We start from the raw sequence: 16,408 nt of genomic DNA, 5'->3' as shown, positions 1-16,408 counted from the left end.
ACAGCTAAGGTCCAAATGTTGAAGCACACGAGCCTGCGGGAACATTTTACAGCTACGCTGAAGCACAGTTTGTGTTCTGTGGACCGTTTGTTGTTCCTTCTTTCTTCTGCTCGGGAACTGTGTTCTATGACACAATGACAAAATGTGAGCCAGGGGCTCAAAACCTGCTATCTTTGCCACTAAGAAAGAAGAGTAGAATCAGCTGCTTGAGTGACAGGTGCTTGGCATACATTTTTCATTTTCTCTTGAAGCTAACTGATCTTACAGCTGGGGCTCAAGTGTTCGAACACATGAGCCTGTGAGTAACATGTCACACCCAAGACCACAACACAATATAACAATTTACATTCCTTTTCCTGGATACGGACACTGATGCTTAGAAAGAGTAAGGTGACCTGACTAAATGATGCACAGACCATCAAAGACAGACTCCAGATCCAGGTCACCCAGTTCTTTCTATGACACAGTCAAGACGTAGTAGACATGATACAGCATGCACCTGCAACCAAGTGCACAGGATCTCTCTCTCACTCCCTCTTTCTGTCTCTCTGTCTCTGTCTGTGTGTGTGTGTGTGCGTGCGTGCATGTGCACACTCATGTAAGTGCACCCACAGATTCAAGTTCTAAGCACAGATACCTGTGAACACATGTGTATCAGGATCAAAGTAAAAACCCAAATATCAGCCCTCGGGCACCTCTGCCTTTTCTTAGGGACAGGACTTCTCCTGAAAGGGTTATCTGTTCTGTGAGCTTCTAGGGGCCTGTTTGTCTTACTGGGATCACAGGTGAACACTATCATGACTGGCTTTTTATGTGGGTTCTGGGGATCTGACCACAGATCCTCAGACCTGAAAGGCGAGCGCTTGACTGATGAAGCCACCTCCTCATCTCCACCATTTCTGATCCAAACATCTCTGTATCCAAATCCTGTTCTCCAGGAGGCTCTGCCTGATTCAGCTATCATGAAGAAGCACAACCTTCTGAGCTTCCATACACCTCTCTGAACTGGGATTCCTAGTCCATCCAATGGAGAAATAAGAATCCATATCAAACAGGGAGTACTTTTTAAAGGCAAATAATGTGAAATACAGAACCACAGTGCACATGTTCATAAAACAATATAAATATGAATCAGATCCACAAAGATATAAACAGATTGCTAGTACTGCCAGAACCAACAAAGATTTATCAAGAATTTTCTATCCAGCCAGTATAGAACTGGGCATTTTACATATCTGATATCATACAATCTCTTGTAAATAATTGCTATTTATTTCTGTTCTACAAAAAAAGAAAACACATGCCAATCCCAAAGCTAAAAAGAATGATACAATTATCATATTAGATTGCCTTCATTAAAACGATTTAATACCCTCACTTTACCAATGAGGGACACAAAGCAGAGAGGCAAATGAACAAACGAACTAGAACTTGAATTTAGGTCCTTCTGGTACTCAATACGGACTCAAGCAACCTAGGGTGTGATATTCTCGTGTTCACCTCCATGCTCCCTGTTAGAAGAAGTGGCGTCCCCAGGATATTCCGAGTTTAGGCTGAAAACTGTGCCTAAGTCATGACGGTTTGTAATTTGCATGCCTATTCACAGGGTTAGGAAGTTTCTGTTCCATAAAGCAGGTAGGTGAGTGTGTGTGTGTGTGTGTGTGTGTGTGTGCATGTGTGTGTGCGCATGTGTACGGCTCTCACCAGTCTTATGTAACTAATATTCGTCAGTGCCGCCTACACGTTTGTGAGATATAAATACGACTTCCTCCACTAAACTGTCAGCGTCTCTATAATTTGGAAAGTGGAGCAGAGCAAAGTGGTGTGTGTCTAGCTAACAGCATCTTCACAATTCTAGGTCTAGGCTATAACTTCCAAATCGTTCTCTTTTGTAACAAGAGGAGAGGAACAGGAACATAGAAATGCAGAGCTGAAATTTTTGGTGTAAATTGTTAACTGCAATTGGATAGGATTTTTTTTTCTCGTCTCAATGCAAAATACCCCTTGGCATAAAAGTACGCATTTTAATGTTTAAGCCTAAGTTGTAACTCCACATAAAAAGAAATTGCTGAACCTTTCTCCATGTGACCATTGTATACAATCTCTCCTCCTGCTGCTCCTGTTCTTCCTCTTCTTCCTCATCCTCTTCCTCCACCTCCTTTTCTTCCTTCTTCTCTTGGCTTTTTGAGAAAGGACTTTCACTGTAGCCCAAGTTAGCCTGGAACCCTATGACCCATGCTGCCCTCAAATACTTAGAATCATCCTGCTTCTGCCTCTTACATGCTAAGATGACAGAGTTAGGTCGCTATGTCTAACTACATGGTACCTTCTTCCCCCTTCTCCTTTGCCATGTAATTCTAAAATCCTCTTAGGTAAAGGCAGCCCCATAACCAGTAAGGTACAGGTTTATTCTTGGGAGGATAAAGGAGCACTGTCTGTTTGAAGCAAACACTTTAGAGTGTCTTTGTTTCTGTCTCTATATTTAGTTATAAAGCAGGTTGGGGAGATGATTCTCTCGATAAAATACTTGCCACACAAACGTGAGGACTTGAATCTGAGTCCCCAGAAGCTCCAGAAATCCAAGCCTGAAAGTTGTGTCTGTAAACCCATTGTTCCTACTGTGAGATGGGAGGCAGAGACAGGACAATCCTTGGAACTTCAAGGGCCAGCTAGCCTGATATATGTAGCGACATACAAGAGACCCCCATGTCAAACAAAGTGGAAGATTAAGACACAGACTGAAGGTCGTTCTCTCAACTCCACACACACACCCATGCATCTGCGCTCCTATACACAAACACCCAAGCACATACATACACACGTGCACGTGCACATCATTCAAGTAATAATAATTTAATATAAAATAGATGGAGGGCAAAGAGGAAGGAACCAATTACCCAGGAAGGAAAATTAACCACAAACATAAGGATGGGTCGATTGAAGGAAGTGAAAATACAAGTCGCGTTGCATTAAAGAGGTATTTCCCGCACAGAAGTAAGCATAAGCGTTGCTAAGATAGAGACAAGAGTGGGGGTGGCCCTGTGGGTGAGGGAGGAGAGGAAGGTGGGTGAGAAGTCTCTGGTGCAACATGGAGGAAGCCGTGTGCTGAGTGTGTAAACGCCCTGTGGTGATAAAAGTCCTCCATGTCCCGCCTAAAGGCTATGATTCATTTGGCATCACACTCAATTTGTGGAAAGAACTCTTGAAAGAAGTTGGGACAGTTTGCTTGTGCAAACCGTCAGCATGATGAATGAAACAGGTGTGTGTGAGTGGGGGGAGGGGGAGGACTGCTGACATAAATGTATTGGCTTACACATTTTAGCTCTCCTTAATATCACAGCCGCGTAGACGACGCCGAGGGAAGTGCCAGCTGGGAGATTCGGTTCATTTTCTTAACTGCATAGGTAATCTTCAGAATACAATAAAACAGATTACAGAAAAGCTGAGATAATCTAATTCCTTCATAATTGTCTCTCTTCATCAATTCAATAATAGATAACGGTGATAATGGGTATTTATAGTGTGTCCCGGAAAAATGGCCTTTGGGTTCCTAACCTAATATAATAAACAGATAATTCAAATAAAAAGACAGTACAGGCCAGTGGGAACAAGGGGAAGAGGCCAAGAAAGGCAAAAAAAAATCCATACTCTACTTAAAGATATTAATAAAACAAAGAGGGGCCTGCTCCCTTTCCTAATGAATGAAAAATGCATTTAATTTAATCCGTTTAGTTTGAGAAATTATTTACTTGTGCTTTCCTTCACACTGGAGCTCTGGCCACTCCTGGAATTGATCATCTCTGCAAGTCACAGAAATCAGCAATCAGTTGATCAAGGTGGCTCAGACCACATTTGCCTCTCCCAAGCACGCGTAGGCTCCCCACTTTCATTAGGTGGCCTCAGAAAACTCTGGTACCCCATTAGGAATTATCCTTGTCCTATGGGAAGGGGACAGTCCTAGCATGTACAGCGCCTGGGTTTATTAACTCTACTAGCTTTGGCAATAATTCTGATACAAGAAAGGATTTAAATAAAACATATAATAAAAAACTTCCCGTTATTGATGCCATCAGCATTTGGTTTGCTTTGGGCCTCCGTTGTAACATGGCTTGAAGCTCTGTGTCACTATCTAATAATGCATTTCTTTTTATTTTTTGTTTCTATTTTTTCTTTGAGACAGGGTCTCACTATGTAGACCAGGCTGGCCTCACGCTCACAGAGACCAACCTGCCTCTGCCTGTCAAGTGCCAGCATAGCCAGCTTTATGGTTATTTTGGTACCTGAGAGTATTCCATAGAATATCATCTAGAGAATCGTTCTACCGCTGGGGAATGTTTCAATAAGGATTACTAACTATAATTAGAGCAATCACAAAGACATCTAGTCATGGGCCAGATGGCAAGATAGTAATAAAGTTCTGAGATGGTTAACGTGCAGAATAATGGCTTAAAGAAAAAGAATCGTATGGATGAAAAGCATTTTACAATAGCTGATCTAGTCTTAATGGTGTTCCAGAAAAATAATTGTATGATTGTATTGCTTTAAAGCTGCACATTTTACATACTGGAGAGTCTCATATGGAAGAACAAATTCATTCTTCTATTTTTTTGGTCTCTTTTACACTGTTATATTCATTCAGGATTATTTTGAAAATAACAACGGCAAAATAGAACCTGCAAAATAATAGCAGCTATTTATTGGGGAGATGGTACATTCTCTAAATGGCATTTGCAGTCTCTATCTTTCCAGGGATAAACGTTCTTATTTTCGCAATTGTCCACTATGCAGGGTCTCCTTCCCGAAGTGGCATGGCTGTTCTTTGTTCTGTCCTGTGCACAGTGTGGAGATGGAGGTGTGCTGCCTGGATGGAGGCAGCAGACTACCCACTTCCCTGCTCCTTGGGAAGAGACAGTGTCACGGTAGCAAGATCGAGCCACACACACACATGCACGCATGCGCGCGTGCATACACAGACATACACAAACACACACGTGTGCACAAACACACACACACACACACATCAAATGCTGCCACACGAATTTAGTACACATGGAGTCTAGGGTGTACTTTCCATAGTGAAGAAATCCACTTGAGAAACTAGGTCATTTGATTCGTACTGACGTTTCAATTCTAAGATTGGTCTTCAAAATTAAGGCTTCACCTCCTCTCAATGGCCATCTCTAAAATTCTTTAGTGGCCAATGAGAAAACGACCAAGGAAGGCCAGTGTTCCTGTTTGCTCTAAGGTAGAAATACATGGCACCCATTCTGTTCATGTCTCCAAATGACATGAAGCACCTACCCATAGCAGCAAACATCCTAACACTACAGTATCCTTCCGACGTGGGCCAGATGCTTCAAAAGGCCTTGTTCTTTATTCTCACAGAAAGCTCATGAGCGGTGCTGTGTGTATGGATGGTTTATCCATATAGTAAGAGAAGCTTGAACTAAACAACCTACCCAAGTTCCACAGTGCCTCCATAGTGAAGCCAGGATTCAGGACAGGTCACAGAACCCGGGTATTTAGTGGCTGTGTTCTCCTCATTTTTACATCTGTGCCTGCCTGGACACTTCCCTTCTTTGCCATGGATTATAAATACTTTTTTAAATCATTCTTGGGAAACCAGTCTGGGGCTTAAGGAACTGCGTGTTGTATAATGTAACTGAGCCATTGCATAGGCTTCTGAGATGGTCTAGCCTGAAAACAGGACACTCTCCTTGGAGAATCCACGAGACCAAGTAGAAAAATTAATTAGCAGCTCTACCTTTTATATTTTCTGGAATTGTTCACAAAAAAAATTTGCAAAGATCTATCTCCTGCTGATTCTAGATCATTCTGACCTGTTACACATGGGCTACTGATCTTTATGGAAGGGCTCGGGTCTTGGAACATGGAAATGAGCTGAGACAGGACACAGTGCACTGTTAGGAATGAGCTCAGATCAGACTTCCATGATGGGCACAGCCGAGCTGTGTCCGCCCAAAGGACACAGAGAATCTTATGATCCCAGAATGGATTCCTAAAGCCCCTGAGCCTACACTGTCTCCACAGTAATGTGGGGTAGCTTCTGTCACTGTGGAAGCCCAGAATGTTATTTTACTGACTTTCTGCTTGATACAATCTTTTAACCTTGGGTATTTTAGACTCCTGTATCCACTGCGGAATTCTCAAAGCCGCGCTTTGCACGGGGAGCTGATTTGGGGTTTGTTTTATTTTTGGAGACTGAGGTGGGGAAGGCCCAGATCAGAGAGCCGCAGCTGATTGTTTGGGGTACTTGTTCTCCTGTTGACCACATCCTTTCTCCTGGGCCAAACGCAGGGGTGGGACTCTGATGTCCCTTCACAGTAAGTGTCCCCGCCATTAGAGACATGAAAGAGAAGTCAAAGTAAATACGCTCTCTCCTGTTCAAAGTCTCCCCTTCCCTTTGTCCCTCTGAAGCACGTCTACAGGGGCCAGTGCACTTTCCCTCCATTGTCTCTCTCACCAAAGAGGCCGATGTCCCCATAAGTCGATTGTGGAGGGGGAAAAGCTCGCAAGGCAAAGACAGCGAAGCAAAAGCATGAAAGGCCTCGCAAACTCTAAGAACACTGACACACTGCTATGCCAGAAAGCAAGGCTGGGAACAATTGCTATTTGAAAAGACAAAGGTTGCAGTGGGGAGAATGCTAAGATGTGGGCATTTTTCAGGTAAGAAAGGTCAGAATGGGCTCAGAAACCAGTTTTTTATTGTTCGCTTTGTTTTTTTTTTAATTATTATTTTTGGAACACTGGGCTAGAAAAGCCATTGAGTGCTTGGAGCTTACTTAATGCACTCTTATGGGAACTTGGAAGATTACTCTGAGGGAGATGTGGACTGTAGAGGTGTTACTCATGAGGTCTCAGAAAGCAGCAAGGATATAATTAATAATTGGACTATGGACCATTTGTGTTCTATTTTTGGCTAAGAATTGTGGTCGTCGGTGATGTGGAATTGAAGAAGCAGCTGTGGTTGTCAAAAAGGTGTAATTCCTCTGAGGAGAACACTGGGCTTCACTAGTGGAGGCTGGTCATCGGGGGCTAAAGAATCAGTCACAATTAATAAGAGGTCAGCATCATTCCTGAAGTCTTCTGGGAAGTGTTTCCTCAGGGTCAGCCCACAGAGCTGTGATCCAGCGGGGCAGGGCTGCCTCTCAAGCTGGTAGCTGAACACGGCAGTATACAAAGGTCACTTATCCAGTACTGATTTGAAAGGCGTCAGAGTTGCATGATGGAGGGAGGGTGTGTGTGTGTGTGTGTGTGTGTGTGTGTGTGTGTGTGTGTGGTGTCTGGCTGTGAGTCTTTGTGTATATTTTAGGAAGTTTCTACTGTAATATGTGTTTCTATAATATCCCTCAAATGGCCCTTAATTTTAGCTGTCTCCTTGTATTCTCCTCAACAATCTCCTACCCCGTCTCCTTTTCCACTTGATCATCCAACTCCCGCCCACCCATCCATCCATAATTACCTGTTCTATCTCTCTTTTCTAATGAGATCTATCTGTACTCTCCAGTCCCTTACTCTATGCCTGCCTTTTTAGGTTCGGTGGATTGTAGCTTTGTTATCAATAACTTAAAGGCTAATATGCACATATAAGTTAATACATACCATATTTGTCTTTCTGGATCTGAGATATCTTACTCAGGGTGATTTTTTTTCTAGTTCCACCTATTTGCCTGAAAATTCCATGACTTTATTTCTTTAATGGCTAAGTAATACTCCACTGTATAAACACACCATATTTTCTTTAGCCATTCTTCTGTTGAGGGACATCTAGGTTGTTTACAATTTCTGGATATTATGAATAAAATAGCAATGAATACGTATGAGCAAGTGTCTTGTAGTAGGATGAAATGTCCTTTGGGTACATGCCCAAAAGTGGTATAAGTGAATTTTGAGGTAGATGGTTCCCGTCCTCCTTGGGAACCTCCACACTGACTGTACAAGTTTGCATTCCCACCAGCAGTGGGTAAGTATTCCCCTTATTCCATATCCTGGTCTGGTTATTTTTAGCCCAAGTCTTCCTTTTTGCAATTGCAGGATATATAACTTGTTTTTATTTTTATAAAAGGTTTTAGACTTTTAAAGAGACGTTAAACTTTTAAAGCATTGGAATTTTTAAATGCTATGGAACTTTTAACTGCAGGCTGTGTTTATAGTATGATATTAACATAAGGGATAAGAAAGAAAAGGTTATTGTTTAACAGTGATGTGTTGGTTTTGACAAGGGATGAAGTGTCTTGGTTTGGTTAGGCTTAATTGTCAACTTGACACAGCCTAAATCATATGAAAGGAGAAGCCTCAATTGCGGAACTGTCTAGATCAGGCTGTGACCATATCTGTGAGGAATTGTATTGTGTGATGTTTTACTCTTTTGACTTTTTGAGGGGTCCACAACCCAGCATCCAAATAAATGACACATAGAGGCCTATTATTAGTTATGAATGCCCAACCCTAGCTTGGCTTGTTTCTTCCCAGCTTTTCTTAGCTTAACCTGACCAGTTTTTGCCTCTGTGTAGTAGGAGGCTGCTTGCTTGTTCCTGGATGCCCATCTTTCTCTATTTCTGTATATCTTTCTTTCCTTCTTACTCTGTGACTTATTGGGTGGCTGGCTCGATATCCTCCCCTCCCTGTTCTCTTGCTGCTAGTTCTTTTCTCCCAGATTTCTCCTTCTATTTATTCTCTCTGCCTGCCAGCTCCACCTGCCCTTGCTCCTGCCTTGCTATTGGCCATTTATCTCTTTATTAGGACCATCAGGTGTTTTAGACAGGCAAAGTAACACAGCTTCACAGAGTTAAACAAAGGCAGCGTAAACAAAAGTCACACACCTAAAAATAATATTCCCCAGCAGAATTGTCTTGATTGTTTATTGATGCAAGATGGGCCAGCCCACCATGGGCAGATGGTCCTGGACTTTATTGAAAAAGAGAAAGAAAGAAAGAAAAATCTAGGTAAGCATGAGTCCATGAGAGAGTCAGAGAGCAAGCCAACAAGTAGTATTCCTCCATGGTTTCTTCTCCATGGTCCGGCTTGGGTTCTTGCCTTGACTTACATCAGTGATGGACTGGGACCATGTTTCTTTTGATTCGAGTGCTTTATCACAGCAACAGAATGAAACTAGAACACCACCTGATGCCTTCTTCCCTCCACGGCTGTGTTCAAGTATCTCCTCTGTAGGGTCTCCCTTTGCCATTGGAGTCAATATTGTGACCTTTCCCAGACTGCCTTGTTTCTGCACTGCCTAATTACCATCTGACATCTCTACTTCATGCATTTATACACCACCCTCGTTCTCCAAGATACAAATTCCATGAAGATGGGCATTTTCTTTGTATGTCTGTCTTCCTGGCTTCTTCACTATCATTGTTCCGGAGTGTAAACTGGTTTCTACCCGTAGTAATCATTGTGTAAGCATTTGTGAACCAGTGAATGAGTAGATGGGCACCGCCCTCTGCTCATGAGGACTCTTGGGATATTCAGCAGGAAGAGCTAGCTCTCAGTTCTGTTATGCTTTGAAGCTACCTGGTGGGTCTATGGATTACACACTCCAGGGAGGGATGACAGCCAGGTAAAACGAGAACAGTCTTTTAGAGGTAGTAATTGTGCCTAAGGTCTAAGACAGTGGTTCTCAACCTTCCTAATGCTGCAACCCTTTGACACAGTTCCTCACATAGCCGCTAAAATTATATCATTGCAGCTGGGTGATGTTGGCACACACTTTTAATCTCAGCACTCAGGAGGCAGAGGCAGATGAATCCCTGTCCAGGACAGGCTCCAAAGCTACACAGAGAATCCCTGTCTCAAAAAAAAAAAAATTCATTGGTACTTCTTAACTGTAATTGTGCTACTGTTATGAATCATAATGTAAATATTTCATATGCAAAATATCTGATATACAACCTACACACACAAAGGGATAGTGACCCACAGGTTGAAAACTACTGGTCTAAGGGATCATTTCACCTTGGATTAATATTATAAATTTTCATTTGAGCAGGAGCCATCCAGAAAATATGCAACCTCTGCTTCTGAGAGGAAGGTCTTTAGAGTCTCACCTCCTACTCTTCCTGACTGCTAACATCACAAATATCTGCAGAAATCTGAAGAGAATAGGCAAGATATTCAGCCATGAAATACATTCTGCCATTTTCTTTTCCTTGTGATACTAATTAAATCTCATTTATAAATCTAATGATATGATGGTGAGCTTGCAAGCTGACTGAGAGAGGAGGGAGGGAAACAAACCCTGGCCATTGGAGGGCATGTTTCAGGTGCTAACACATCAGACCATACCTGGAGTGGGGAGCAGGCCCTACAGACACTGCTGAGGCCCAGAGATGTCCCTTTGGGTGAACAGCAGGGGGTAGAAGTGTGGGAGTGGAACCCAGAGGACAAAGAGATTCGTCTCATGTGGTTTCTTCTAGATACATTTATCTGAGACTCAAAGCACAGAGCTAAGCCTTTCTTTTAGCAAACCCAAACTGCTTCTTGTCACCTGCCATTTGCTCAACACTGAGAGACTGTTTTAAAAATCAGTAAACAAAAACAAAACCTTCCCAGAAACAATTGTTACTGCATCAGTTGACACGTGGGCAGGCACAGCCTCTACCCACCAGCTTTCGAGGGCATTGATATGTCTCACTGAGAGGAAATTTCTGTCTTATGAGACTTCATTCTGCAATTACCATAATCTCCATTCTCCAGAGGCTGTGGCTGGTGAAGTGGATTAGTGCCCGAGCCTTTGCGGGGTCTCCAGAGAGGAGAGTTGAAATCTTGAGCTTAGGTCATAAGTAAAGATGAAGGGGGCCGGTCTAGCAGCTTATCCCCTTTGGGGAGCAATGAAAGACACCGTGAGTTATGATTATTAATCTTGTTCAGAAGAAGCCCAGTCAGAAGTGTGGAAAGTTGATCCTCATCCAAAGAGGCTGGCACAGCCCACGGAAACCCTGACTCCTTGAATTCAGTCTGGGCCTTTTCAGACACAATGGGAGTTTTCTTTTCTTTTTCTTTTGTTCTTTTCTTTCTTTCTTTCTTTTTTCCCAAAAAGAAATCATGGTATGATGGTTTGTTCACTGGTAAGAAAAATGTGTGATTTAGCAGAATGGCCCATTTGGGCTCAAGTCATTTAACAGCTACAAAGTAGCCTGTGACTCTCAGCACACCTGCCTTCTCTCCCGACAGGTGTACTTCTATTGGATCTGCCGGGATGCCGGAGCATTTGAGTGGTTTGCAGATCTGTTACTTTCACTGGAAACACGGATGAGTGAGCGAGGGAAAGCTCACTTGCTGAGTTACCATATATTCCTTACTAGCTGGGACGAAAACCAGGTATCAGTAAAATCCAGGCTCTCCAATACTGCCGCCCTTCTCAAAAAGAACCCATTTTGACAATGAATTGCTGGCTTATCAGGCAGAACCAAGAAAAAAAAAAAAAAAAAAAAAAAAAAAAAAAAAAACTCTTCGAAAGTTCCTCAAAACGGAGAGAAGAACAGAATCAAACTAGACTGGAAAAAACTAGTTAAGATGTAGCAATAAAAAGACCTCTAGCTATCTTACTGTGGAACAGAAAAGATAAACACCGTGGGCAATAAACAACAAACCCAGATATTAGGAATCTTAAAGTTCGAATTTATCATTTTAAGAGTGGCATTGGTGACTGTCACTAATTGGCTACATCATCTGTTGAATTCCTAATTGGTTCTGATTCTATGCTGCTCAGAGTAAAACAGAAAAGATTCCCGGTTGCTTCTATCTGGCCTTTCATACTGAAAAGCATGTGAGCCGGAAAATTACTATGGACTCATGATTTGCATAGAGAATTCTCTCTGTTAAGGGATTCTCAAGAAGCAGGTACCTGAAGTTGAGATGACCTTCTGCTTGGGCAGAGTTCTGAAAGTCGTTATAGTAATATAGTATAAAGATTGAGCTTGGCCAAGATGGTGTGTCAACCCCCTGACAATTCTAATAGTGATTTAAAAAAAAAAAAACTATCACAGTCAGTGTTTAAATGACGACTGCACCAGAATTCAGTTGGACTCCTGGTGTAGGAGCTCCTTCTGTCTGTGTGTTGCTTTCATCAGTTAATGAATAGAGAAATTGCCTTGGCCTAGTTGATAGGGCAAAACTTAGGTAGACAGGGAAGACAGAACTGAACTCTGGGAGGAAGAAAGGCAGAGTAGGAGAGAGATACCATGGAGCCACCAGAGACAGACGTGCCGCATCTTTCCCGGTAAGCCACTGTTACGTGGTAATATACAGATTAATAGAAATGGGTTAAATCAAGATGTGAGAGTTAGCCAATAAGAGGCTAGAGATAATGGGCCAAGCAGTGTTTTAGTTAATACAGTTCCTGTGTAGTTATTTCGGGGCTTAAGCTAGCTGGGCAGCCAGTACGAACAATAAGGCCCTCTCTCCAGCAACAGACTCCCCAAACATTGGGGCTAACAAAGCTGTTATTCTAGGTTATGAAATACGTAATTTAAATGGTGCTTTCTCTAGATGATATGTAGGTGGTATCATTGATATATATATCTTTAAGGAAAATATGTTTAAGCGAAGGAGCTATGTACCAGTCCCAAATTTACAAATGGTTGCTCTATGTGTTTTGTGAATGCTCGCTCGCTCTCTCTCTCTCTCTCTCTCTCTCTCCTTCTCTCTCTCTCTCAACTTCACTGTAACTTGGCTCTATGCTTCTATAAGTGAGCAAGACTCTGGTTTAAATTCAAAAAGTGTTATGAATTTTTATGGTCTTAATTCCAGTTTTCCTCAAATATTCAACCCTCTGAGATAATTTGAATTGTACGTTTCTTGGGAACCAGGCTTGACAGATCTTAATGGATTAAATAGTGTTAATTATGTCTTCCAAAGAAACGTTTTTGCTACTCAAGTGGGATTCTTGACTGATGACCCATTTGGTAAAGCACAGACATGGCTTTTGTCTCCAACTTCCCAGACCCTTGCTTGCTCTTCCACTTGTAAGGCAAATTGATCCAAAGTGTCCACTTAGCCAATCCCTGTCTCTTGGGATTTATGAGACTCGGGTTCTCTAAACAGAACTCCTAAGTGGATTTTGGGACAGCACAACCCTGCCCTGCCATATCTTTGCCCCTTTCAGGACTAAGATATAAAATACACCTTTTTTTTCCTAAAAGAAAGTAAAATTGACAGTTTCTTAAATTTTCCCATGGCATGTCAGAAATCCTTCACACTTCCAGATTTCGAGCAGGAAATCAGTGATCTCCACATAGGAAAAGAAACCGTTGGTGTATTCTGTCAGCGACTCAGGCACCCAGAGGCTGTCTTAGAAAGAGCCGAGATTCTTACACTGAATCCAACAACCTCAAAGTGGCAAATTGACAAGAACAGAAGGGACAGATGGGAGCGGTATTATGAAGGGCAACTCTAAAGAGTTTGAGATTAATTGAACAGTGGGTTGAGAAATATGGAACAGTTATAATTCCAAATGTTTGAACACCAGAGATTGGGCGTTCCCACAGAAGTAAGGAAGGAAGGCCTTTCTCTCCCCATGAGAGAAAGCTGTAATGTCTTAACAAGTACTTTAAGGACCTCCTTAGCCTGACCTGTTTCTAGGCAAGCCTCATTCTTTTCCTATTGCCCCAGAGCTGTTGACTGATGGATGCTCATGCATCCTGCTGTGTTCAAGGCCTTTGCTCCTGGTGGTTCCTCTCTCTGACACCTCAGTCCAAATCCCCTTCCATTTCCCCATCTTCATGCCGCATGAAGTCCTATTCCCAAACCCTTTTGCAACTTGAGCACTGTTCCCTAAGGTCAGACTTGCTGGCTGCAAATCCCTATAGTCTGGCATTCCGAAGGCCAGTCTGCCCCTGTCCACTGGTCTTGCAGGGCAGCCACTCTGGCATGAATGTGAACCTCTGGGGCGCACGCTGCCTTTTTAGACTAGGAAAAGAACCCTTCATGCAAGTCATCTTCAAAGCGGGAAGCCGCGGCATGAGGAGAGTGCAGCAGGGCTGTAATCCAAACTGCCGTGGCTCTCAAGAGTTAGAGGGTGAGAGAAACGTTAGTATGGGAGCTCCGGGGGTGGCAATGGTACCCAGGAATGGTGCAGAGCAAACATACCTGAATTGGGAAAAACAAGGTAACGTCTAGGATTCACAAGGGCTAAAGCCGATGATCGTACTTTTGTTCGGCTATAAGGATTAGTGTGCCCCAGGCTCTTAATTACAGGCCTCTAACTATACAAGGACTGGGTGAATTCACTGGATCTGAAGCCAGTCACTTACACAGTTCCATCCGGACCCCTTACTCTTCCGTCATAAGCATCCTATCATCAAGTATATCCCCTCAGCACTCGAGACCTACTAATATATATAGTTGGCTCTCCATATCTTTGAGCTCTACCTATGTATAGCCAACCAACTGAGGACTGATAATATTTGAAAATAAATATATCTGTACTGAATATATATATGTATATATATATATCCTTCTTATTTCTTTACATTATTCCCTAAACAATAATACAGGACAGAGAATATTTACCAAGTTGTTGTTATGGCTTTATAGGCCAAAAATATTATTTGAAATATATGACAGGATATGTGTAGGTTATACACAAGTATAACCTCTGCAGGTTTGAGCCTCTGCAGACTTTGGTATCTAGGGCATGGGGGAAGCAGCCCTAAAAAACTGGAATGGCTTTCAACCATATCACGACAGTAGGCATATCCTATTATAAGACCCAAACTCCTCCTGGGCATTTCATGGCACTTTTGCCTGGAAATGCCCTCTCAAGTCCCCTGGATTTAATATTAAATGAATGGGGACAGTGGGAGGAGATTGAGTTTTAGGACGTTTGGCAGAAATAAAGCTAACTTGTTCAGCGTTTGTTCCCTTAACCACATTGACCATATGACTCCCATCCTTCCCAGGCTGTCTTTGTACAGGGCAGCATCTTGTCCCAACAAGAATAAATACACAGACAGATGAGACATGACACTTGCCCTAAAGCACAACATTCGAGGCATCTGCTAATAAAGCATTCCAAGCCCTGTTTAAAATATTTTAAACATACAAATGATGATAGTGAGTTCATCATTTGTTTATAGATGGTTCTTATGGTTGTTTTTTAATGTCAACTGATACTATATATATATATATTTTTTTTTAATTTAGGCTTTTCACATAGCTTTACACTGGGATGAAAGCCTGGATGTGATTACAGGCTTAAGGCAGAAGACCTTCTATGGGAGACCCAACTGGAAGGATGAATTCAAGCAGATTGCTTACAATCACCCCAGGTGAGCAAAAAACCCTGCCTTTGCCTGCCAGGATCCCCCCAGAAAGTCCAGACAAGTTGTCCCTGGGAAGAAAAGTTAATTTGCAATCAAAGCTGATAATCTTGGTCCAAGTTAAAATATCTACCTTAGAAAATGTGGCCGTGACTGCCTCATATTTCTGTAACCACAAACCTCTGTTTAACTGCCTGAAAAGACTCAGACAATTATCGATTATGATGAAAGATCTTCACACTTAACCTCAATTTAAAGATGGTATTTCTTAAACAGCATATGCCTTCAAAAAAAAATCTCTTGAGCACAGTTAGTCTCTAATTACCCAACTAGAGAATTCAACTCTATCCAGCTCTACAGAGTGTCTAGCACGTCTAACAGAAAAGCAAAAGGTTTTCTCAGACAAAGCAGGGATTTGGCATGATGCTAAAGGACTCAGGTCTAGAGCGGCTGTCCTGGCTCTCCCATCCCTGCTGGTGTGCCTGGTTCATCTACAAACCCAGCACTGAGTCAGTCTCCTCTAAAATGTGTAAATGACAGTGCTTGCCCCCAAGGCTTCTGCAACAGAAAAACAAGCGGACCATCTGAAGCGCCTGAAACAGCAACCTTTCTTGACTGCCATTGCATGGTCTTCACCAATTTAATTGTTTTTACTATTATCATAGCTATATAGCAAACTTTAATGCATGGAGGGCCTTGCCTTGGGGCCCCAAGACTGGAGTACTATGACTCCTGATTACAGAAGCCTCTATCTTTGTGACCTTGGACAAGGTAGTTTATTTTAGCTTTGTTTTTAGAGCAAATGTTAAGCTCAAGGAACAAATTCATGCTCAGTATTGTATTCTTAAGTTCACACATGTAATGTTGGAGAGCTTGGTAAGGTATAATTCACTGAGACAGAGAATTATCCATCCTCGCCACTAGGCCATTCTCTGTCCTGACCTTTGTCACCTACTCCATGCATTCATACTGTCTTCCTATTTGAGGAAAGACTACAGGGGAGTAGTGAAGTGTGCCATATGTGCAACTAGAAACAAGAAAGGGCCAAGGCCTTGAGTCAAGGGACATTGTTCCTGTCATGATTCGGGGACCAGTGAGTGGGACAGAAGGATAAAAGAGGAAGA

At 42.4% G+C, this 16,408-nt stretch overlaps 1 protein-coding gene across 1 annotated transcript in view; it reads left to right on the top strand.

The window, feature by feature from the left end:
- Nox3 (NADPH oxidase 3) overlaps positions 1-16,408 on the top strand; it is a 58,884-nt gene that overhangs the window by 32,665 nt on the left and 9,811 nt on the right. The window contains exons 11-12 of the mRNA XM_050135828.1: positions 11,197-11,343; positions 15,169-15,293. Coding sequence (XP_049991785.1) covers positions 11,197-11,343; positions 15,169-15,293 — 272 coding nt within the window. The remainder of the gene's footprint in view (positions 1-11,196; positions 11,344-15,168; positions 15,294-16,408) is intronic.

The sequence above is a fragment of the Alexandromys fortis genome, unplaced genomic scaffold (assembly GCF_014885135.2).
Source record: "Alexandromys fortis isolate MF-2015 unplaced genomic scaffold, M_Fortis_MF-2015_v1.1 scaffold_23, whole genome shotgun sequence".
Classification (NCBI taxonomy): Eukaryota; Metazoa; Chordata; class Mammalia; order Rodentia; family Cricetidae; genus Alexandromys; species Alexandromys fortis.
This window is presented reverse-complemented; position numbering and strand designations above follow the sequence as displayed.